This window comes from Charadrius vociferus, unplaced genomic scaffold (genome assembly GCF_000708025.1).
Source record: "Charadrius vociferus isolate BGI_N301 unplaced genomic scaffold, ASM70802v2 scaffold455, whole genome shotgun sequence".
Taxonomy (NCBI): domain Eukaryota; kingdom Metazoa; phylum Chordata; class Aves; order Charadriiformes; family Charadriidae; genus Charadrius; species Charadrius vociferus.
In genome coordinates, this window is record NW_009648550.1 from 4394880 (window position 1) to 4417649 (window position 22770).

At 36.2% G+C, this 22770-nt stretch overlaps 1 protein-coding gene across 1 annotated transcript; it reads left to right on the forward strand.

Moving 5' to 3' along the window:
• Positions 1-464: 464 nt before the first annotated feature.
• Positions 465-20721, forward strand: KIAA1841 (KIAA1841 ortholog). Its single transcript, XM_009886022.1, has 20 exons — positions 465-627; positions 2516-2702; positions 6037-6130; positions 7204-7442; positions 8343-8401; positions 9212-9372; positions 10244-10330; positions 10443-10553; positions 12576-12699; positions 12892-13044; positions 13272-13417; positions 13795-13894; positions 15023-15055; positions 16649-16748; positions 17789-17880; positions 17996-18024; positions 18122-18195; positions 19257-19345; positions 19695-19786; positions 20685-20721. The coding sequence occupies exons 1-20, from the start codon at positions 478-480 to the stop codon at positions 20719-20721; spliced, it is 2157 nt and encodes a 718-aa protein (XP_009884324.1). The 5' UTR covers positions 465-477.
• The last annotated feature ends 2049 nt before the right edge of the window (positions 20722-22770 follow it).

Sequence of the window (22770 nt, forward strand, 5' to 3'; positions counted from 1 at the left end):
AACAAATAGGCAGAGCAAGAGGAGACCAAAGTTGAGCAGTAGCAAGCTTGAGGGAAGAGGCAAGTGTATTTGAATGTAAGTGAATTTAAATTAAAATGTTCCTCTGTGGTTTAGGCTGTTTATTCTGAGACTGCGGGAGGCCTTTTTTTTTTTTTTTTTTTGCATTGGAGGGTTCAGTGTGTGAATCTGTCCTGGAATCAGACAACTGAAAGGAATGGCAGGTATTGCCTGCTGCTGTTGAGTTGGTTTTGGTGTGTTTTGCACATCTGCTTTTCCCCCCAGGGTTTTGAGGATATGAATGTAGATATGAATACACAAGTTCTGTCAAATAAAGCCTCAGAACTTGACTATAATGCTGTGGTAAGCATTTCCTGTAGTAACTTATAGAGTGGTGCAGTTAACATAGATCAAGCTTTAGCAAACCATGCAGTAAGTCTTGCTAATAACATTTTCTCTTCTAGGCTTAAGTAGCCAAAGATGAGTCGTGGATTTTCAGAAAATAATAACTTTCCGTATGACAACAATCAAATGGTTTTGGATATGATCCTGTGTTCCCTAATTGGTGTTCCTCAGCCTATCAATTGGGACAGTGTGGCAAGGCTAGTTCCAGGATATACATCCAAAGAGGTGAACTTACTAATAAAAGAATTTGTATACTTTAAGCAATACTTTATGAAGAAGAAAGCATCTTTGGGGGAGGGAAGGACATTGAAGTTAAAGGAACGGTGTTTTTTCTGAAGTAATTTATGCCTAAAGAATCAAAAAAGTTAAATGAGGAGTAGATGGGGGGGGGGAATTTGTTTCTGTGAAACCTGAATGTTGAAATTAAGAAATGCATTCTGCATTTATTTCATTAGAACTGATATAGAATAAGAACAAAAATTACTGGCAAGTAAAAATTAAAAAGTGAAATAAGGTAGTTGTGTTAACATATTTCAAATTACATAGCTAGGATTTTCATGGAAAGGATGGCAGTACCCACTAAGGTTATGTAGGTTGTAGTATAGTTATTAGCAAACCTGGTAACTTTCTACACTTGTCATGACCATTTTAAGAGAGTATGAGTTACGGATCTCCATTAGGTATTTAAGAGTGCAGTTGCCTCTTGCTTGGTTCTACAAGATATGGATTTTTCTTTCTTTGGTTGGAACAGAGTTGGAAGAACCTAGTACCTCTGTATACTTAATCTTTCTGGATTGCTGAATTTCCTGGTGAAATGCTTGCTTTTTTTTTAATATTTTTTTTAAATTTTTCAGTTCTGAGGGGAAGTAAGCTAAAAGAGGAAAATGTCTTTTGCCCTTGTGATTCAGCAAAGCTGGAAAAAAACAAGCCAACTGTATTTTCTTGCAAACTTAATCAAATGTGTCATCTCACATTTATAGCATTGCTATTGGGCATCAGTGTAACCTTATTTAGAACATTAAAAGTGAATTATTGGGAGTAGAAGCTTATGTGGAATGTTACTGCCTTTCAAATGCTTGGCAAAGCGCTTGGGGGGAGGTCTCTGCTGTTTACCTTTCAATTTGCAGACCATGCACATTAAGCAAATAATTATAAAAGTATAGATGAGCTGTCTCCTCATATTAATTAAGATAATATGCTTGATTAGTACATGTCTGATTACTCTGTTTTAAAAGAACAAAGTGTCTCAAATATGTGGACTCCCTGTTTAAGGCAATTAAGTAAATATATACCTGTGCTTTTATGTATCTGTTGTATGTAGTAGATTGGCATCCTTACAAATTTGAGACACCACATTAATATGAGAAGGATGTTGCTGTGTGCACCTCTCGCAAAGGGGGCAGGTGGCATGCAGTAATGTCAGTTAGCTCAATCGAAAATAAATAAATAAAACCAGCTGCTTGAATGGAGCCTGAGGAGCTGTGTCACAGGAGGATCACCTGTAGAATTAAGTAGATTTACTTGTATGTGTAAATTAGCTGTGCGTAGGATTCTGCTGAACCAAACCTGTAGCTGTCATTGTATCAGTACAAATGTACAAAATGGAAAGACTTTCTAGTTAGTCAAAACACGGAATGGAAAGTTAATAGAACTACAGTGGAAATCTCCAGTCCTATTTGTCCAAATCAGAAGGGAAATCATAAAGTAAAAGAATAGTAATTATGACCAATTACTATAACTACTTTTAATAATAGTTGCCATGTTTATGGTAAAAGAACCAGTTACCGAAAGAGGAATTTAAACTCTCCTCATAACTTTCCCTTTTGAAGGTCAGGCTTAAAATCACAGGGTTTAAGGAAATAAAGGTTGAAACAGGTTCCATTTATTTTTTTCTCTTTCTGTTAGAATATTTAATTATGGTAAATCTTATTTTTTTTTACTGTATATCTATGTACTTTCCTGATACTACTAACTAAATAGGAAGCAGTATGTATTTGATATCAGTTACTGTTCACGTGCAAAAGATGAAATACAGTATCTGTCTCAAATTATAGTTATTAAAAATGTACTGAAAGCTACTGCTTCATTGTCCTATCATTTAATCTTGTGACAGTGTGCAAAAAGGTTTGATGAGCTAAAAAGCAGTGGAAGTTCACCTGTTGACAACCAGTATAACCCCCTGATGGCTGCTGGTGGGAGTCCTGTGGAAACTTTAGCTACCTACATCAAATCCTCCTTGCTCGATACACAGACAGAGTTTCAGGAGCCTGCTATTGGGCAGGATTCCATTACTATAACTGGTATGTTTTTAGTCATTCTGAAATATATTTGCTTTGATTATAATCAGTATGTGCATGCTTTCCTGTCCCGAGTGGTCAGTCCACCCAGGAATAGTGCTTCTTTGTCTTTGAAAAAGAAAGTGGAGTATAAATATAATGCATACATGAAGTCTCTTTCAGTTAGTTTAGATTAAGAATTGATGTTTGTTTTGGTATTTTTAATAGCCTGTCCTTCCGAAAGGCATAAATCTTTATACTGAATCCTCTGTTTAGGATTTTTGGTGGGGGGAGGAATTACTCTCTTGTTTTGTATCCCAAGTGTTGTACTGTTCAACCTGCAGCCATTTGCAATCATGTTAAGCTGTGTTATTAAAATAACTAGTGAGTTTTGTGTAGAAAAGCTGCAGAAAGCTGAGAAGGTGATCCCTTGAGCTCAGACCCTTGTCTCCTAGCAAAAAGCAAAAAGCCTTGTGTTAGCCATTTTGCTCTGCAACAAGACAGCTACATAGGATTTGAAGCGTAGTCTAGCTACTTTGTGATGCAAGATGGTCTTGCAATGACATTATGATGTGTGTTAGTCAATTACGTGTCCCAGTAATAATTTGGCAGAAGAGGACCAGTCTGAATAATTGTATTTCAATCGCAGCACAATGAAATAATGTTAACATCTCCTTAAGTACTTCTTCTGTAAGAAGTTGTAATTAACTGTGTGATAGTAATTCTCTGATTTTCATTGTAGACTGAGATGTTTTCAGCACCTTGTAGGACTTGGTAAATGTGTTGCATGAGAAATTTGCTTCAGTAATGAGTAAACAATTTCTGTCTTAAAAATAAAGAAGGCAGAAGTGTTTAAACAAATTTTCTCTTTTACAATGTCCTTCACAGTGCTGCAGCTTTCTTTGCAAAAGAAAAACAGCTGCTTGACCTTTGCTGGAGAACAAATAAAATGTTTTTAATAACTGTAATCAAGAGGTGATATTTGAAAATTGTATATGGGGTATCTAGTCTGAAAATGCTTCCAATCAGCTTTCAATTATGTACTTGTTACATGCATGATGTGGAATAAATGCTTCTTGTACCCACATGTGGCTACTTATAAGATTAGTCACTTCCCAGTAGGCAGTTAACAAGCTAACTCTGCTTATAGAACTCTTTAGACAATTAGTGCATGTTTTCTTTTTAACAATGTAATAGATGTAATAAGTATTGATGCAGTTAAGTATCCTAATGTTTCCTACTAGAAGATCCTAGCCTGAGATTTTTCTGGTTTCTTTGTGACTTTGGCTAGATCATTTTCCCTTTTTATATGTAATTCGTTGATATGAAATTAGGATAATTAATCTCTTTCTCACAGGCTTGAGTGAACTCATCTTCTTAATATTTATGAGATACTTGCATATTTCAGAATTGGCGATTTGAGCAAAGCCTATTTATAAGTGGTTTTTGTTTAATTAATTAGTTCCTAGTGGATTTATTCACATCTGTTTATTGTTAGGACCAAGAATTTTGGGTCTGTTTGGATTTGTTTATAAACACAAGTAACAGCAAGAAAATGCAATTGGACCAAATTCATTTTTAGCTGGATTCTGGTTTTGGCTGAGTTATAAAAGCTCATTTATTACTTGCTAATTATAAGGCAAAACTGCTGTAAAGTCCGTTTGAGTGGATATGGCAGTAAACAAGCATGTAGGATAGCCTTTTACTCAAAAGTATTTATTACTAACTTTCAGAAGTCAATCAATCTATAAGCTTTGGAGGGGAGGGGAAAAAAAGAGATAGGAAGAAATGGATAGGGAAGTTCAGACGTCCCTGTTAATTTGTCTGCGTTGCATATTCTTGTCAGCATTACTTCCTTTTCTTTAATAAGTAACTTAACTGTGTTCAAAATAAACTTCTTGATATCTGCAGACAGAACTCTTCCATGTCATTTTTTTTTCCTCAGGCCCTTCCTTGAAAATACTCAGCTTACAGTCAAAATCTAGGACTCTCACCTTGGCGGTTTTAATGCTAGCACAGGTCATCTGTGTGCAATGGAATGCCTAGCGTGAAGGCTGTGACTGACCCAGCCTTTTCCAAGCATTTACTAGGGTCTGTCTAGTAAATCTTCCCTTTTTATTAACTGTGTTCCCTCTTTTATGGCCTTATTAAGGCTTAACTGTGCAAGGCCTTAGGCTATATCTTTGGAGAAAGTTTCATTTCTTCTGCCTGCGGTGCAAGAACTTTGCTTTCCTGAAGGGCATAATTGCTGTGCTCTGAACTGTGTAAGGCTTCCAGATAATTTTTGGTATCGGTCTTATATAGTTACTTAGCCATAAGGTGAAAAGGTCTATCTCAGTCTTCTTCAGAAGAGTACAGCCTCTTCCATTACATGAGAGGGGGAAGATGCTTCTGGAACTCTTTTCCTAGAAATCTGAGAGTAGGGAGCAATCATGGAAAATGACGACCTTATGGGTTTTCATCAGTGGAAGGCAGATATGCGTGCTTCCGTTATTTAAAAAAAAAAGATAATGATCTTTCTGACTTATAAGCAAGATGATTGAAGTTTCAGATTGCAGTAATCCATTTGTCGCAGTCGGATAACTTATTCAATGTCTGAATACTGGGGTTGTTTAAACCCTTGACCCAGAACTCACTGGAATTGATGACTAGACCTCCTGGGCTTCACTGGGGTTTGTGTCCAGGTTCCACTGTGCGTAGTGCATTTATGAAGACAATCTGTTGGTCCTTTATTCTTGGAATAAGCTGGATGATATAATTCTAGGACTAGGCAAATTTCGTGGTCTGCTTTATTTGAGCAGTTTTATATAATCTGCTGCTTTAAGCCACGTGTTTGAGAAACTTAGCAAAAACACATCTTAATAAAGAGACTTCTGTGCATCTGTTGGGAAGAAACTTCTTTCCAGAGCTCAGAAATTACGGGTAAGAAGCAGAGTTAGTCTCAAGTTGTTATATCCTGGCAGCAAAGTTTCCCAAAACCAGAAGTTTTGATGTGACAGTCTTAAGACCCGCATCCTACCCAGCAAACAAGGAAAGCTAAAGGAGTGGATTGCATTCCCAGAAGAAAATGCTTGAAGACTGTGTGAATCTTACTGCTTTGTATTGAGACAGGACTGATCTGGATTTGCAGCCAAGTGTCTGGGCAATCCAGCAATGCTGCTGCTCTGATTTTCCTGTGCATGGCATTCAGAGGAAGAATTTGGATTATCTGGTAGCCATTATGGTAACACAGATTTGTTGCTAGTTGCATAACATTGCTCCACCATGAGAGCTGTACTTCGGTTGCGTTTCCAAGATGCTGAAGAGCCAAAGGTCAGACATTTTTGTTCTAATGCAGCCTTTTTTCCTTACATTTAAGGAAGGCCCAGCACAACCTCCACAAGGAATTGTTCTTCAGAATCTGAGAAAGGTCCTGTGCATAAAGGTGGAGAAAGCACTGATGAAGGCCAGGGGTAAGAAGATCTTTGTGTGTTTGTTATCTAGGAGATTATAGCAATTTAGACATTTTTCTGTCAGTTCTTTTACTTTTCTACTATCACAAAGAAAACAGCTGGGAACATCCTAATAAATATTGTAAGGAATTTTGAAAGCTTACATTGCTATAGAAATACTAGGGGTTGGTTTGAGAATTTCTTATGTGCAGTAGGGATATCTTGTTTAGAAATCTGTCCATAGTGACAGAGTGATTGATCATTGCTACGGTAAGAATGGGAAACATAATGTGATTTTAAAAAGGAATGAAACAAGATTGATGCTCACTAACATTTTAATTTAAAAAAATAATGTTCTGTGAACATAGATTCGTAAAAGCGGGAAAACAAAGCTGTAAATGAAAAGTGCAAATGAAAAATCTTACTACGAATTCAAATAGCCATGCACATCACTGTTTTTCGCACTATCACATCCCTGTTTTGCATACTATGCAAGTATACGTAGAATAATGTGTTGGTTTGAAACCTAACGGTAGCCATCTTTCTGTAGAGACAGCATTTGCTGATTCTAGCTTTGACCTTTTCTTAAGAAATAGACTTTTTAATATACAATGAAATGATTTTAATTTCCACGGATGAAAATGGCTATTGTATGTTGTCACTGTCTTCGGTGCCTCAGTACCTTAGGCATGTGTATCTGCCTAGTTTTTCAAGAAAATTAAAAAAAAGAGAACAAATAAGTTCGCTTTGTAATTCAGGTGGTATTCCATAACAAACGAGACAAAACTTGGGACTGGAGCTAGAAGTTTTCTTCCTCTAGTCCCTTAACTTAATTAAATCATACTGATTATGTGTCAGAGGATATGCATTTGTGTTCTTTGTCTGACAATGCTGTCTGACAATACTTTTTATTAATAGCTTGTATTAATAGTTAGTAACTGAAATTTGTTTTCTTTCTGTTGATAAAAATCTGTTCGTGACATCAGTGTTGCAATGTGTGATCCAGATTTGGAGACGAGATCTTTGTTGATCGGTTTTGGTCTTCTAATTGGCTTACGGTCCTAATTTGGTTTGTGACGTGTTTTCTTTTTGAGGCCAAATATGGTGATCCATGTGTGCGATGAAGCAAAAAACCTCAAAGAAGATTTTGTGTGTCCTCGAGACCTTTTGATTTCAGAAATGAAATACTTTGCTGAATATCTGTCAGTGGACGCCCAGCGCTGGGAAGAGGTGGACATTTCCGTGCACTGTGACGTTCACATCTTTGACTGGTTGATAAGATATGTTAAAAGGAACACTAAAGATTCTGAAGCTAGTGAAATGCCCATTTTAGGTAAAAGAAAGCATGTAGATCATTGTTGTAGGTTCATTATTTTCTGTGCTAATGGAAGATTAATGTTTTTTGATACAGTTCAGCCCAGTCTCTTTGTTTCTGACTGCTGCTTGACTGAAGTTTGTCGTTTGTTAAAAAAGCATTGCAACAGAGATCCTCTGGTCATTGTAACAGATGTCTCCAATTTGTCAACATTGATGGTTTTGAGGAAGCATCCTGATAGTTGAAGCTGTGAAAAAGGTCTAATATATTTTGGGATCTGGTGTTTTTCATTAAGGTTCTTCAGACCTCTTCTTAATAAGAACAGAGTGGTAGTTTTAAAACACTGATCAATGTTGGAGGTGGGTTTTTTGTTTCCCCTCTACTCCCTATCAGTACAACAGCACTATTTTCTAAAATTTCAATGTAATCTGATACAATGGTAGAAGAACTTTTGTCTTTATGATTTCAAGGCAAGTTTTTAATCTTTTTATGAGCCTTGGTTACCATTTTTTAAAAAAAATATAAACCAAGAGATTAGAATTATAGCTCGCCAAAAATATAAACAAACCAAGAGATTAGAATTATAGCTCGCAGTGCAAAGGTTATGTTAAGCAAACTCTCAGCTGGGTATGGTGGCTACAGATGGAAGTTGATCTTGTTGTGTAATTGTTTTGTCATTGTATCCATATGAAACCACCTTTTCCAGTTATTATAAATTGCAGTTTGTTTTAGTTGTGCTCTGACCACCTAAATGATAAATCAAAACTTTGTTGCTTATAATGAGAAATGCTCTGCGTATTGGAAGATGGAATGACGGGTTAATTGGTAAAATAACACTTTAAACAGATTCAGAGGGAGAGATGTGGTATAAAATTATCAAAAGAATTAATGTAAAAAACTTTTTTTGTTGCCTTTTAGAACCATCAAATGTCATATCAATTCTTATTTCTTCTGAATTTTTGAAGATGGATTCATTAGTAAGTATTAAGAAAGAAAGATTCTCTGCCATAAGGGCATAGTTAATTACCAGGTGTCTAACAGCTTGTTTGTTATGCTTTGGCTGTTACATAAACAGATGACGCAAGGAGAAAATGTTGAGATTTTAGCCCCTTTCTTATTCAGTGCAGTAATTAATATTTGCGGAATCTCAATGCAAGAACACTTACAGGCTAAGTTAAATGTGATAGTGGAATCTTGGATTTGCCTTCTGATGACTGATCTAAGTAACATCAGTATCTGGCTTCTGAGAGGTTTAATTAAAAAATATTATTAAATCAATGAATACCTTTGTTTTATACCCTTTTTACATGAATGATGCTTCTGCAATTTACGATCTGGGTCTCCAGCTCTGTATAAGTAATATCTGCTGATTTATTTGTTAAAATATTTGTCAAAAGTTCTGTTGTCAGGATGACCCACAATTAAATACACAGTAAACAGCTGTTGAAGTTGAGATCCAGGCAATACTACGTATAATGTGTGCCATGATTCTCTCTTTACAAGCAAGTGGAAGGTACCACTTGTTGAAGATGAAATATTTGTGGAGTTGTGTTCTGGTCTGTTGAAACCTTTTGGAGGAGAACATAAACTAACTCAGAATCACATTAATTCAAAGTCTCCTTTAGATAAACCTGAGGCTTGGTTTTTATTTTTGAGTTGAACTGAAATAGTTTTCCAAAACACCAGACACTTTAAAAATATGTAATCTTGAAGCAATGAGTGCATCTTTTGAGATAGCTTTGTCTAGAATTCCTTAACATTATTTTTCATGTTTCTGTTTTTCCTAGGTAGAAAAATGTATTCATTATTGTCATAAAAATATGAATGCTATTGTGGCCACGCCATGTAACATGAATTGTATCAACGCTAATCTTGTCACGCACATTGCTGATCTCTTCACGCACAATGAAGTGGAAGAGTTGAAGGACAAAAGGGACAAATTTAAGAGGTAACTTTTTGCCCTGTAGTAGACTGCTGAAGTGCTGTTGGGCTTTTGGATCATTTTTCAGAACAGACACTCTGGCGTTCGCAGTTTTATATATACAGTTTAAATTCTCCCTTAATGTATCTTTAACACAGAATATAATGAAGTGACTTCACAATTTTAATATAAAATTATGAACAAAAGGAAATAGCTTTCTATAGAAAATGAGTGAAAGGAAAGGCGATACTAGGGGTGTGACACGGACAAATTATTCATGAATTCTCACATGGGAGCCAGGATTAGGGTAAGGAAACTTTTATGCAATGACATGCTCCTAATTCATAGAGAATGGTTTCGGTTCAGCATCCTGTGAAGTCTGATGTTTGGACGTAGAATTTAGGATGGCTGGAAGGCTGAACAGTTTTGATAGAATACTGTTTCATACGTAAGGACTCCATCTTAGTCAGTATCAAGATAAGGGCCAATTATTGGAGGGCAGACAAGCAAGGTGAAATTAAGAAGGTATTTGACTCGGTGAGGGATGAAGACATTATAACTTTCACAATTAAAGTTAAGTGTAATTTTGCAAAAGTATTCATTAATAAGTCTTTTAGTGAAGGTGGAAGCTGGCAGTTTATATTGGGGAAACAAAGAACATAATAGAGGAAAAAAGCTAAGGAATCCCTTTCCTCACATCTTTGTAAAAATCAGAACTGAGCAGGTCAGGAACCAGTTATCAAAACAGATTATTTTAAAGGAATATCACATTAAAAACTAGATTCTCAAAGAGATATCATGATTTTGCATATCATCAGAATATAATTGTTAGTCTCACGATACATAAAACAATTTTCAGTTTTTTCTAATGGGTAGGCTGTGTTGCTGTCATTAATAGTAAACTTTTCTGCAAGAAGATTGAGAGACTGTTTGATCCAGAGTACCTGAATCCAGACTCTCGAGGAAATGCAGCAACATTATACAGGTATGGTCTTTTTATATTACTACTTCAGTTGCAAAGACAGTCCTTGTGTTTCAAAGTTCTGCTTTTACTCCAGTAATTTCTTCTTTTCTTTTTTTTTTTTTTTTTAATCTAGGTGTTGTTTATGTAAAAAGTTGCTAACTAAAGAAACTGAAAGAAGAATTCCTTGTGTACCAGGAAAAATCAACATAGATCAATATGGGAATATTGTCTATGTTCATATAAGGTAGTGAATATATATATATATATATATATATAAAAAAAATATTTCTTCAACTATGTGATTTTGGGTGATTTTAAAAAATGCTACATGTTTAGGAATTATCAGATACATTACAAAATGAAGTCATAGGTATTTGAAGAGCAGTATGAAACATCTCAACTTTTATATTACCTAGAAAAAAAATAATAAAAAATGGGGCCAGTTATGATGATGTACTTCTGAAATTCATTCAGCAGTGCTGCTGCTGAATGGAAATGGAAAAACTAGAGCCACGGTATATGGGAAAGGCTATTTTGGGTTGTGCTGCCTTAAATAGAAAATACTCGACTAATTCTTTCATCTAAGAGTTTTAAGATATGTGTAGTTGATGACAAATGAAATTAAAGGCTGCATTTCTGCAATGTTTGGTTTGGAGTGATACAGCCACCTCTGCCAGCAAAGAAATGCTAAAGATTGTTTTCTAGACTGACTTTATGCTGTCAAATCAAATGCTCGGCTTGCTTAAAGGCTACTATATATAAACTTTGCCAGTTGTTTTTCTGTTCCAAAGTATTTGTCAGAGGAGCTTCCAGGACCTATTCTTTATGTAAGCCTTATTCATTTGTCACAAATGTTTAATTCAATTCTGTCTGTTTGATCCATGTTTGTGAACAGCTGGATTTTCTTCTTAATGAAGATCAAGGCGTGATCAGCTGCAGTTCCCTCTCTCCCCACACACTCCTTTTAAGGAAGACAGTGGGAAATTAGTAACAGGAGACCTTTCTCATCAGATCAGTTCAGAACAACCAAAACTAATTCGGTGTCAATTCCCAAGGTAACACATATTTAGTGTTACCTGCCGTGAGTAATTCCGAGGTGGGGATCAAGTTCTGCCTAACAGTCTAAATAAAACAGAATCTTGCGACCCTGTCCTGGCCTATTAGGATCATTGGTGATTAGCCACGTAAAATTCATTAATTGTATTACTTCACTTAAGCTGACTATATGTAGCTGCTATGCAATTCTTAGCATATAAATGTACAGGGTTTTAAAGTTACTCAGAGGATTATTTGGGTTCTAATTATTAGCCTTGTCGTAGTTGTGACTGCTTCTCTACACAGAATCCATTTAGCATTCCTTAAGCAAAGTGATGCTGGCCACTAATGAATTCAGGCTTAGGAGCTAATACAAGCCTATCTTTAACGATGTAAAAATCGGTTTATTTTTATCGGTCGTCTAGTGGTGTGTAGAACTAACTTCCCATTGGAAGTACTCCCCACTTAATCTAGGTTAGATGTGTATATAAAATAAAAAATGTTTCAGGATAGGGCTTAAAATTGTGGGAAAACGGTAATCTGCTGTTTCTGAAGATAGTATGCACCAGTGCAGGTGGCATATTCTCTTTTGAATTCTGAAGAGGCATGTGTCATCTAATCACTAGGAAGGAGCAAAGTCTGTATTTTTAAGACCAGAAGTCTCAGATTCATCAAAAAGACATGGTCTTATATTTTCAAACTTTAATCCTTAACTGAGTAATTGCGGTTGCATTGCAGCTACATAGAAACATGTTATGTTTGCTTTCAAAAATAAATAAAATAGAGTGGCAGTACTTCGCTTCTGTTGCACAACTTATTACTTTAGCGACAGAGAACTGCAATATGACTGAACTTGTTTGCATGTGCATATTTGGATTTCTTCGACTCTGTATATTGGGTTTTCCTCTGGTTCATGGTTCTCCTGATTTCCAAAAGGCTTGATATTTATTTTAGGTTATAAATTTGCACTTTATGGAGCGTGAGATGAATCGAGCTATAATTCTTTGTTATTAGTAAGTTTAGGATGTTGTGAAAGAATATAGGCTCTTCTGTCATGGTTTGAATTTAATAATGCCTGTCCCACCTTGTATCCTTCCTGTTCTAAACTCTTCGGTAGGGTTTTCACCAGTGGCACATACGTTGTTCTGCTCCTTCTCCACCTCCTCTTTCTGGTGGCAGGATCAAAACAGAGTTATGACTCTGTATGCAACCTGACCTTTTTCTTTTTCAGAGACAGAACCTGGGAAGTCCACGAGTACTTAATTGGCCTTCATGAGGAACTGAAATCTTGGCGGGATGTTTATTGGCGTCTTTGGGGGACTGTCAATTGGTTGACCTGCTCAAGATGTAACCAAGTTAGTACATTCTCACTTTCACTTGTTTGCCTGTAGGTGGCTTGTTGTGGGTGACTTTTGGGGGGTGAGGTAGCAATTAAAGCAGTTTACCAAGTTTTGTTGCTATATATTTTCTATAGTTCTTTATAGTGCAGAATTTTGACTTCCATAGGTAATCTTACCTCTCGTTATCTCTCTTTTATTCTAATGTAGTCTTTCCTGTGTACTGAATTCTCCCATTGCCAGTACCATTCGCAACCAGTTCTTTATCCAGGTGTAGCAAGTGCTCTGGGCTCGACTGGGACAGGAGTATATCCCTGTTGTAACCAAAAAGTACTTCGATTTGATCCTACAACCCTCCCAAAGGTACTTCAATACTAGCTCACTTTTAAAAGAGCATAACACACAGCAGGGGGGCAACAGTGTGTTATGAAAATAGATCTTTTTCCAAAATAAAGATTATAAATTGTTGCAGTGTCCCAAGGCAGGCACTGACACAAGAGTTCAAAAGTTAAACTTCTGTTATTGTACTTGCTGAAATCAGTTTTTCCCATTAACGCAAGTATTTGATCTTTTGTGTATATGTATCGCAGGGCTGCAAAGTGAGGGATCACATGGTTGCTTTACCTTCAGGAAATGAAGACAGGGATGCTTTGCCATCTCAAACTACTAAAATATTGAATGATTTGCTTCATCATAGAGATGTTATTGTTGTTCCTTTCACGAAGGATGAGAATAGGTAAGAACATTTTATTGTATTACTGAAATAACTTAGCCTTCAGCACTTAACACGTGTGTACATTACATTTGACTCTTTTTTTCCCATTCTAAAATGGGACATAGGACTTCTTAAAGGTAACTTATTTTTGATTGTTTAGTGGGAAATTGGGAAGAGAAGAACAAGTACTTTTTCCTTTCCCATTTCAAGAAGGCATTGTCAATCATCCTCCATAAGCATTCACTCCTATCTTTATATTTTAATGGGATATTATCAAAATATTATGTGGCTGATTTGGAGGTCCGTCTTCTTTCTTGGTACATGATGAGTGAAGAGAGACTGATTCTAAATATGTGAAATAGAAAAATTTATTTTCGTTTCATGTCTTTCTCTTTAAGTGATTCTGGTATTGGGCTCTGTGACGAAAAAGGCATTGAATGTGATGTGCTTGTAGAACCAAATACACCGTGGGGTCCCAAAACTGGAGAAATCAATGCTGTGAGTGCTACTGTTTTTTTCCCTCCTTTCTTCTGGTTATAAGGACTCCTACAAGGGTAGTTTGAAGAATTCATTAGAGAACTTTTAATAAAAACAAACCCCATACATTGCTGGAGGAATAAGTACACTGCTGAGGATTGCATGATAGCATAGGTACAAAATATCTCATTGGTGAAAAGGCAAAACTTTTACCCTCTCTGCTGGAAATGTTTCTGTATATCAGAGGCAATTCTCCACATGTCTGTGCTTTCCACCCTATTCTTAAACCAATGATATTTAAGGATCCAGTGGTACTTTAAAATACATCACATGCCAAATATTTAAATAATTGCTGCCTTTGTTTTGTCTGCCGATGTATCTGAGTATGTCCACATGACTCTTGCGAGTCCATAAATGAAGAACAGTAACTTGGGCTGTGTTTTGTTTGGGGTTTGTTTTTGTTTTTTGTTTGGGTTTTTTTTTGTGGGTTTTTTGGTTTGGTTTTTTTCCCCTCAAGATGTGAAAGATTCTACTTTCCACAGCTATGATGAGTGTATACCACTATGTGTATGTCTGGTCAACTGAGGTACTTTCTAAGGCAAGTTTGAGGAGACTGTTTATAATATTACCTCTGGTTTAAAAAGAGCTTTTGTGCAAAGATAAGTTTTTTAATTTCTGCACCAATTGTGGAACTTCTGGTAACTCGACCATCCTGATGGTAGCACAACAGTCCTGATTCCATGAGAATTTCAAACAGAGTATCAGAAGCTCTCCTGTGATAAATAATAGCAGTAGGCTATTAAATTTAAACTCTGTAACAATCTGGTACATAACTGTTCCCCCTTCCTGATCTGCTTTTTTGATTAAATTCAGCTGTAAATAGTTTTTAGTGCTGAGGTTAGGCACACTATAAAACATGAGTCTGAATTTGCTGCATTTAATTGGTCAGTGGTTCACAATCTGTTTGAGGTTAGTCGTTCCACCAAAATTTTTAGTTGAAGATGGGAGTAGGCCGCCTAGGAGTTACCAGTGTAGATTGCTGTACTTCAGCATAGCACTCCTATTTTTATAATTCCACTCACATTTTTAAAAATTCTAATTATTAGTTCTTTAATTTACATGCCTTTCTCTCTCTTTCTGTGACCACAGTTTCTTTCTCTGAAGAACTGGACTTTACAACTGGTTAGTAAAATATTTTGTTCATAATTTTAAATATTTGCTCTTCTGCACTGGTAGAGAACTAGCTTGGATATTTGTCTTGTTTTCTAATTAATTTTGCAGAAAATGAATTTTCATTTGCTTTAATTTGGAGGTTGCAGTACAGCAACACTTTATATGAAAGTATAAAGTATGTGTGAAGTAGTACTTTGGCCTGAATAAAAATTAAGAATTCCTTTTAAATGTTCTCGTAAATAACAATAAACAATAGACCAGCACTGCCTGTGTCAGTTCTTAATAGTTCATTAGGCTGACAGAGATGTAAACCATCAAAATCAGAGTTTTTGAATGTCTATCTCTTGGATGGCTTGTCTGAGATGCCTCATATCATCTTTATGCTGCGGCGTCACTGCAAAAGGCTTTTGTCAGAGTTGAGGGCCTAGCCAAATGCAGAGAATCGGGAGTCATTCTTCCAGTAGCGTAGGATGTCCCATGATTTACTCTTTTTGTATGTAAATGCTAGAGAGCAGCAGTTTACCTCTCTCACTCTTGAGGATTTGTGTTACAGTCTAATGTTCCTAGTGTTCTATAGTAAGGCTGTTCTTGCAAAAAACATGATTCCTAAAATTTTGAACTTGCAGTCCGTGTTAAGCCTCATCATTTCTCATTGATTACTAGGCAGTCGTTGTCACTTAGTTTAAAAGATGTATGTGTATACTCAATCAATGTAAACATCACATTCCTTAATATTTTCATGATTCTGTGCTAATCAGTTATGAACTATTCACCGTGACCCCATCTGTTGCAATATTGAAGCCTATAGTTTATTATGATGTACAAGAGAGAGAAGGAAAAAAATTTTTAGGTATTAGGGAGAGTTCACAAAAAAAGCACCAACCAGATATTCCAGACCATCTTGCAATAAATTATTAATTCAGATAGCTCTGGTGTATGTAATCTATGTGTATTTGTAGTGCACTGCTATATGCATGCTTTGTGGTATTTAATTACTGAGTATCTCGGTAATTTCAGGCAGTTTGCAAGATGCAGCAAGCCTCAACAGAACCATCCGTAAACTTGTAGTTTCCTGTATTCTGTGATGATGTGGCTAGCTCTGACATTTGTTACCATAACATAAGTTTTCTTATTGATTAGAAAAATAATATAGCCAGCAATACACGGACTATTAAACACTGAATCATACAATAATGCAGGTTGGAAGGGATCTCTGGTGGTCATCTTATGTATTTCCTCCCGTTCTCAAAGCAGGGCTAACTTCAAAGCTCAATTCAACTTCAAAGCTGTACCACTTTGTTCAGGGTCAAATCTTGAGTATCTCTGACGATGGAGATTCTATAGCCTCTCTGGGCAACCTCCTACAATGTTTGAATACTTGAAGGAACATAAATAAAAATATTTATTAGTACATTCTAAGCAAAGATTTGAAATTACTTTCTCTACATTTGAGGATCATGTTCTTGGACCTAACTGCACACAATTGTGTAACTAAGATAGGGAGCTAGGTTTGAAGACAACTCCTTCAGGACAGATGTAATGTATTACTTAATAGGAATTAAGCCTCATTATAATCTGTGACACTCTCCTCCTCTTGATTAGAAACAGCAGTCATTGTTATCTGAAGAGGAGGAGTATACCACTGGCTCAGAGGTCACTGAGGATGAAGTGGGGGATGAAGAAGAAGTATGCAAGAAACCAGGTACTACAAGTCTCTACAGTCATCCTCTCTGGAATTTAGAGATAGGGGTTCAAGGCAGCAGAGTTCTTCTGTAAGCAAATTTTAAACATTAGGCATTTTAAGAAAGAATGTTACTTAAATTTTATTTCTAGTTTTTCTGTGTGTAGATACGAATTACCCCACTGCTCAGTGCCATCAAAAATCACAGGCAAACACGGAAAGCTGCAACTATTCATGTATGAGATGTCCTCAAAGTTGATCAAGGGCGTATTTTGCAGGAAAGACTATCAAATGAGTTTTATGAAGTTTTGCGTAGATAAATGTTGGGGAAAAAAAAAGGCAGTAGCTACAGTAGACTATGTATGCATGCTGTTCCCGCCCCCCCCCCCCCCCCCCCCCAATATTCTTCTGGTTACATAGTGGAATGACTAGTAAATGTGGCTAGAACTGTGTCTGCATTGAAGATAAGCTCTGTATGATCTAAAACGATTTTTGTTGTGGTGGTGTGTGGTTTTTTTGTTTGTTTGTTTGTTTTTTAATATAAGGGGTTTAGGAACGTGCAAAGCTAAAAATCAGCTTCTTGTTTTCAGCCTAGCAATGAATCATTTGAACAGAGGCAGTTCTTTGTTTTTGTCTTGACTCAAAGGCATTGGAGTGTACTGGTTTGTTTAAAAATTAAAAAAAGTTGAATGAAAATTTTTATAGTTTGACTTTAAACTGGTTTGGTCTGATATCACTCGGAGCTCGTTGATTGAATTAATATGGTCAAAGACATAGCTTGTATGTACACTTGCTTTTAATTTTACAACAGAAGAGTTGTGCAGTTATGTGTAACCACTCTGCATTTTAAATATGTACTTGAGTTCTTGTACACTTCTCATAGAAAAGTGTTTGAGTAATCAGTGTGTATTATCATGCCTGTAGCACTAACAAAGGGAAAAGAGCCTGTTCATTTGCTCTGTTTATAAAGGAGCAGAGGGGAAAAAATTCTTTTGTAGCTGTGTAGCTGAGAAAATCCAAGTGTCTGGGATGGTATGAGTAAATGTTTCTTCAATTAGCAGGGAGAAAGGAGAAACTAAAGAAATCCTACAAGCACCCAAAGAAAGTGGTTTCTTCGCCTAGTGTTCAGAAAAAGGAGAAGTCATCTGACAAGGTAAAATCAGAGCTGTGAAACCAGTCTCTCTGGTTGGGTTGAATAATAAGGAATTCTCTTAAGTTTTGGACTTGATCTTAAAACATACTTAAATGTGTTTTTCTTTCTTTGATAGTCAAGTTCCCGAGATGCATCTCCATTCATGTAAGTAATTTTCAAAGTCTTTGAGAACATATCCCAGTATATCCCTTTTTGTAAACTGTTACTGATAACACTGTGTGCATCTTTCTTTTCTAACCAGTGTGAGTATGCAGCAGAACAAATGGGATGCCTCCAGGTCATTAAGATTCAACCAAGATGCTCAAAGAGAAGATGGTCCGTTCTTGCATGAGTTTAGCTTTCATAAAGTTAATATTATGCAAAGAAAATTATTCTTTCGTATGAGAAATGGCTAACTTGCTTAAACTGTAGCTACTTAGAAACCTTTAGGTTGAATTCAATCTCAGAAATAGCAATGGTTTTAGGGGCGTGGGTTTTTTTTTTATAGTTGCTCCCCATTTAGATGAGAACAGATTTCAACTAGGCTAATCATTAGTAATCAGCTGTATCCAAACAACATAGCAATCCTGGTCTGTTCCAAACTGTACAAAAATACTTATACAGCTAGGAACTCCTTCTGAAAATGTTTCTTTAGGGTTTGATTGGCATTTATTAGTAATCTCATGTATTCTACGGGAGAAAAAAAATCTTTATGGTAGGAAAATGGAAAGAAAATCCACCATATAAAACTATATGTTGTAGTCTTGCGCACAGATTGAAAACTAAATTGGCAGCATTGGGCCTACTGAATGGGAAAATATCAGAGAGGCATTCCAAGTTTGCTGGAGAAAAAGAAAAAGTGCATGATTATATATGTATGTTAGCGCGGCTTATGTTCTTAATTTGGAATGTCAGGACATAACCTACAGAGATCATAGTTGTGTCATCTGATGGCTACATAAGTATGCGAATAACTTTTCCTGCATCCCAGTGCCATTTGTTGTCTGTGCAGGTAAACAGAGATAAATGTTCACTTCTCTTTCCCAGTCTTTCTGGCTAAAAATACTCAGAATTATGTTCCTTTGTTCCACCTTTTTTAATCTCTCCTGAGATTCTTGTGCGTTGTTGCTGTTTTGAAAACCTCCGCCTCAAAACCATTCGCATAGATTTTGATCTCAGTGTAATGCCTCAGGCTGATTCTGGTATCTACCAAAAGTGCTGCTGAAGCTACATTATGCGTCAGGATCTAGGATCTTGGTTGTTCAAGATTTTTATATGAGCTGAAAAGAAAGCTGCTTTTACAAATAGAATATCAGTAAAGTGTGGATCTAATTCTTCTCTTGTATTCAGAAGCAAGGAAAATGTCTCTTCTAAATATTCTTTCTTATTTCTGTCAGATCAGAGAAGAATGTCTGAGATTACAGGGCACTTAATAAAAATGAGACTGGGAGACCTTGATCGAATCAAGTCAAAAGACGGCAAAGAAGTAAGATTGGTCCTGCCACAATGTAGTGTTTATCAAATGAGCCTTGTAACAAAAATATGTAACACAAATGGAAATACCGTCTATTCAATACTTAAGTTAAAGAACTGAATTTTATCAATGTTCTTTTTATTACAAGCATGCTTTTTGGTGGAAAATAGTTTAGAATAATACTTCAAGTTTGCTGCCCTTAAAAACTGAGCATGGAAAATAGGATGGGCTTAAAGGGTTTCAGTACATAATGAAACAAAGTATGCCATAGGTTCTGCTGAATATTAGTGATTTTTATGAAAAGTCACTGATTAAATTGGAATAATGTCAAAATTTGATATTTTTTTTTTCTGGATTCCAGTATGCAGGAGGCATTTATTCTAGACTTGAAGCTCAGATAAAGGCCGCGGCGCAGGTCAGTGCACGACAAAACAACGCTGAGAAGAATGCCAGGTAAGATTAAAATAAAAGGAAAAAGCAGAGTGGGGATTTCCGGGATGGGTGGGTTTTGTTTAAAGAAAAACGTGCCTTACTTCATATGCTTTTTTTGTGTCTGCACCCCTTCCAGCAGGTTAACCATATATGATGTGAAAGCTTCATTTGTCAAATTAAACTAGAGCTAAGAGAATGAAACTCTAGTTCTTCCAGCATGGGAACAACTTTATAGTTTCTGTGTTGGAGGGTTGGCTGCTGCTCCAATATAACTTTATATGAAATTATGGATAACTGGAAGACCGTTAGCCAAGATTCCTTAGCCTATTTTTTGGCCTCCTTCCAGAAACAAAACCAAAAACACACACACCAAAAACCTATGTTACTGCATATTGGTCATCTGTGCCTTAAATGGATAAAACAAAAATGAACTGAGAATCTGGGATACTCTGTGCAGTTGTAGAGCGTAGAACTGGTCATAATTTGTCCAGGAGGTGAGCCTCTTGAGCTGAAGCTTATAGTGGAGTTGCTGGCAAACTTTTAAGGGATGGGCTGGAAGCTTCAACTATGTTGTCAGAGGAATTTCTCACAGGTCTTATTTCGGTCAAAAAAACGCATGTGACTCTTTCTGTAGAATTAGTGATTTCAAAAGAAGATATTTGACATCACAGTTCTTTCAGCTGCGTACCTTTGTATGAATGTGTAGATTGTAGGTACAAATATCCTGGCAGAAAGGCAACTTCCTCAATAATAGATTTTGAGAGAGTTTGTTTTTTTTTTTTCCCCCTTTCCTTCTCTCAGAAGACACTTTAACATGAAAGTAATTTCAAACAAATACTGTACCAGAGAGCTGACTGGACAATAATTTAAAATTCCAACGGTAATAATGTACAATGTTTCTTGCATGTTCTTAATCCAGGTCAAAAACCCGTTTTGGTCAAGGCCGTCCAACATAAGGACTCATGAAAAAACTTTAGCCCGATTATATTCCTGCTTCCTGAAACTGTACTGCGCTCTGACGTATGGAGAATGCACATCTCTGAAAGCTTTCCAGTTGACTTATTTATTACTTTAAGCCTTGTAAATTATTTTGTGCGATAAACTAATGCAAATCCAATAAGGTCTGTACTTATTTTAATTGTAAATATACTATTTCTTAAATTTAATTGCTTTTTTTAGGCTGTTGTGTTAAGTTGCATAGAAAATATTTTATAAATCTACAAAGTTAAATTATCAGACTAACTTTATTTATGGGGGATGACATAAATATGCCTTTTAGTATGCTAGAAATACTGAAAAGGAAAAAGCAAGACTACTGAATTCTGAATACAGTCAGCAGTATTAACACAAGTCACCTAGAGTATTTATATTATGTAGTATTTGATGGTACATTTTAGGTCAGTCCTCTGGGGATTTGCATTTGACATCTGTGACAATACCTGTGACTTAGACTAGTTTAAGCAAAATTTTAATGCAGTTCTGAGGCTTCCTTCTGTATATCTCACAACTCCCATTGGTGTGAAGGTGGGTAGCAGGTAGAGACTAGACCTCCAAAGATTATATAAATGCCATGATGATGCAGTATTGCGTCTTGCACGTGAAATGCTTGCTTTACTTGTATGTGAAATTAAGACTCATTCCCATTCCGTATCCGACTCCTCTTGCACAATACAGTGTTTTGTTCCCTTCTAATATTCAGACTTTAGGACGCGAAGCAGTTCTATCTCTTAATGATGCTATGCCACTAAATTTCCGAGCAGATATGCCGTTAATTCTCTATCTGTCAATCAAGGCTGAATCATTATGAACACTTTTGTATATGGATCTTTTGGGTCTAGTTACTTTCTGAAACCTGCCTGAATAATACTGTTTAGAAGTCAGATGCACTTTCAAGTTCTGTATTTGGAGCAATAGAATACAAGTTTGTCTACATGTAAAATCCAGGGCTACCAAAATGAAATAACTTGCCTAGAAAATATGTCACATACTAGCAAAGGAAATGGCAATAAAGGCAATAATAATGGCTGAATTCAAGTAAACACATTCTGACTTTTTCAAACAGGTAGAAAGAGCGCTCAGGGAAAGCTTATTCCAGGCCACGGCTGTACAATAAATTGTGAGTTTGGAATTAAGTCAGCAAGATCCTGGGTGGGAGGGCGGGGTGGGGTAAGGAGAGGGAGATCATTGTTTAAATGCACTCTTCTCTCCATTCAGGCTTTTTTGTTTGTCTTGTTTCTTGAGGATTTTCAATAGGTGTTAGAAGACTAGGATAGCAATACTTGAAAATACTGCTTTCAAGGTGGAAGATTTTTATTGAAACAATTAAAAATGAATGTTCCTTAGTGTGTGTTTTGTCCAATGCTATAGCAAATTTGGAGCCCAATGAAATGAACAGGCAAAACTGTGGATTTCAATGGCTTTGATTTTGGGCTGGAGTGGTAACTTTGCAGGAGTGCTTTAAGCTGTATCAAATAAATAAGGCTTTATTAATGCCTCAGGCCTATTTGCAACTAGTAATTCCTTTTTGGGCACTTACAGTAAACATTGGAAGACTGATTGTTGTTTGTTGAAAGAGGAAGCATTATAAAATCCACCATGCACGAAAATGCAGTAGAATAAGTGTTTTGCTACAATTTTGTGACTTCTGATAGAGGATTGTTCCAAATTCTCTTTGCTATGAAAGTTTGCTATGAAAGCTGCAGGCTGCATGTATGTGTGTTTAGTTTTCATAGAACTACTGACTAGAAGAGAAGCGAAAATTCCACTGGTTTTGTTTTGTGGGGAAAGTGCCAGTTCTACGTGCCAGTATTGTTTTATTCAGAAATATTTTTCAGCATATAAAAATAACATACCTGATATGCAGTCTATCTTTTTTCCCCTTGCCAACCACCTTGAATTTTTATTTTGTATTAATTTTGAAAAATTGTCTTGGTTTAATGGAAATAAATGTTACTGATTTAAGAAGTGTGTGAGTTTTTTTGTAGATACTTAGTTCTTACAAGTAA

Bases quoted from the DNA above. Each gene is read 5' to 3' on its own strand.
- KIAA1841 (XM_009886022.1), top strand. From the start codon at position 478: ATGAGTCGTGGATTTTCAGAAAATAATAACTTTCCGTATGACAACAAT. The intron at 6,131-7,203 runs GTAAGAAGATCT...TTTCTTTTTGAG, and splicing joins AGCACTGATGAAGGCCAGGG to GCCAAATATGGTGATCCATG. The intron at 7,443-8,342 runs GTAAAAGAAAGC...GTTGCCTTTTAG, and splicing joins TAGTGAAATGCCCATTTTAG to AACCATCAAATGTCATATCA.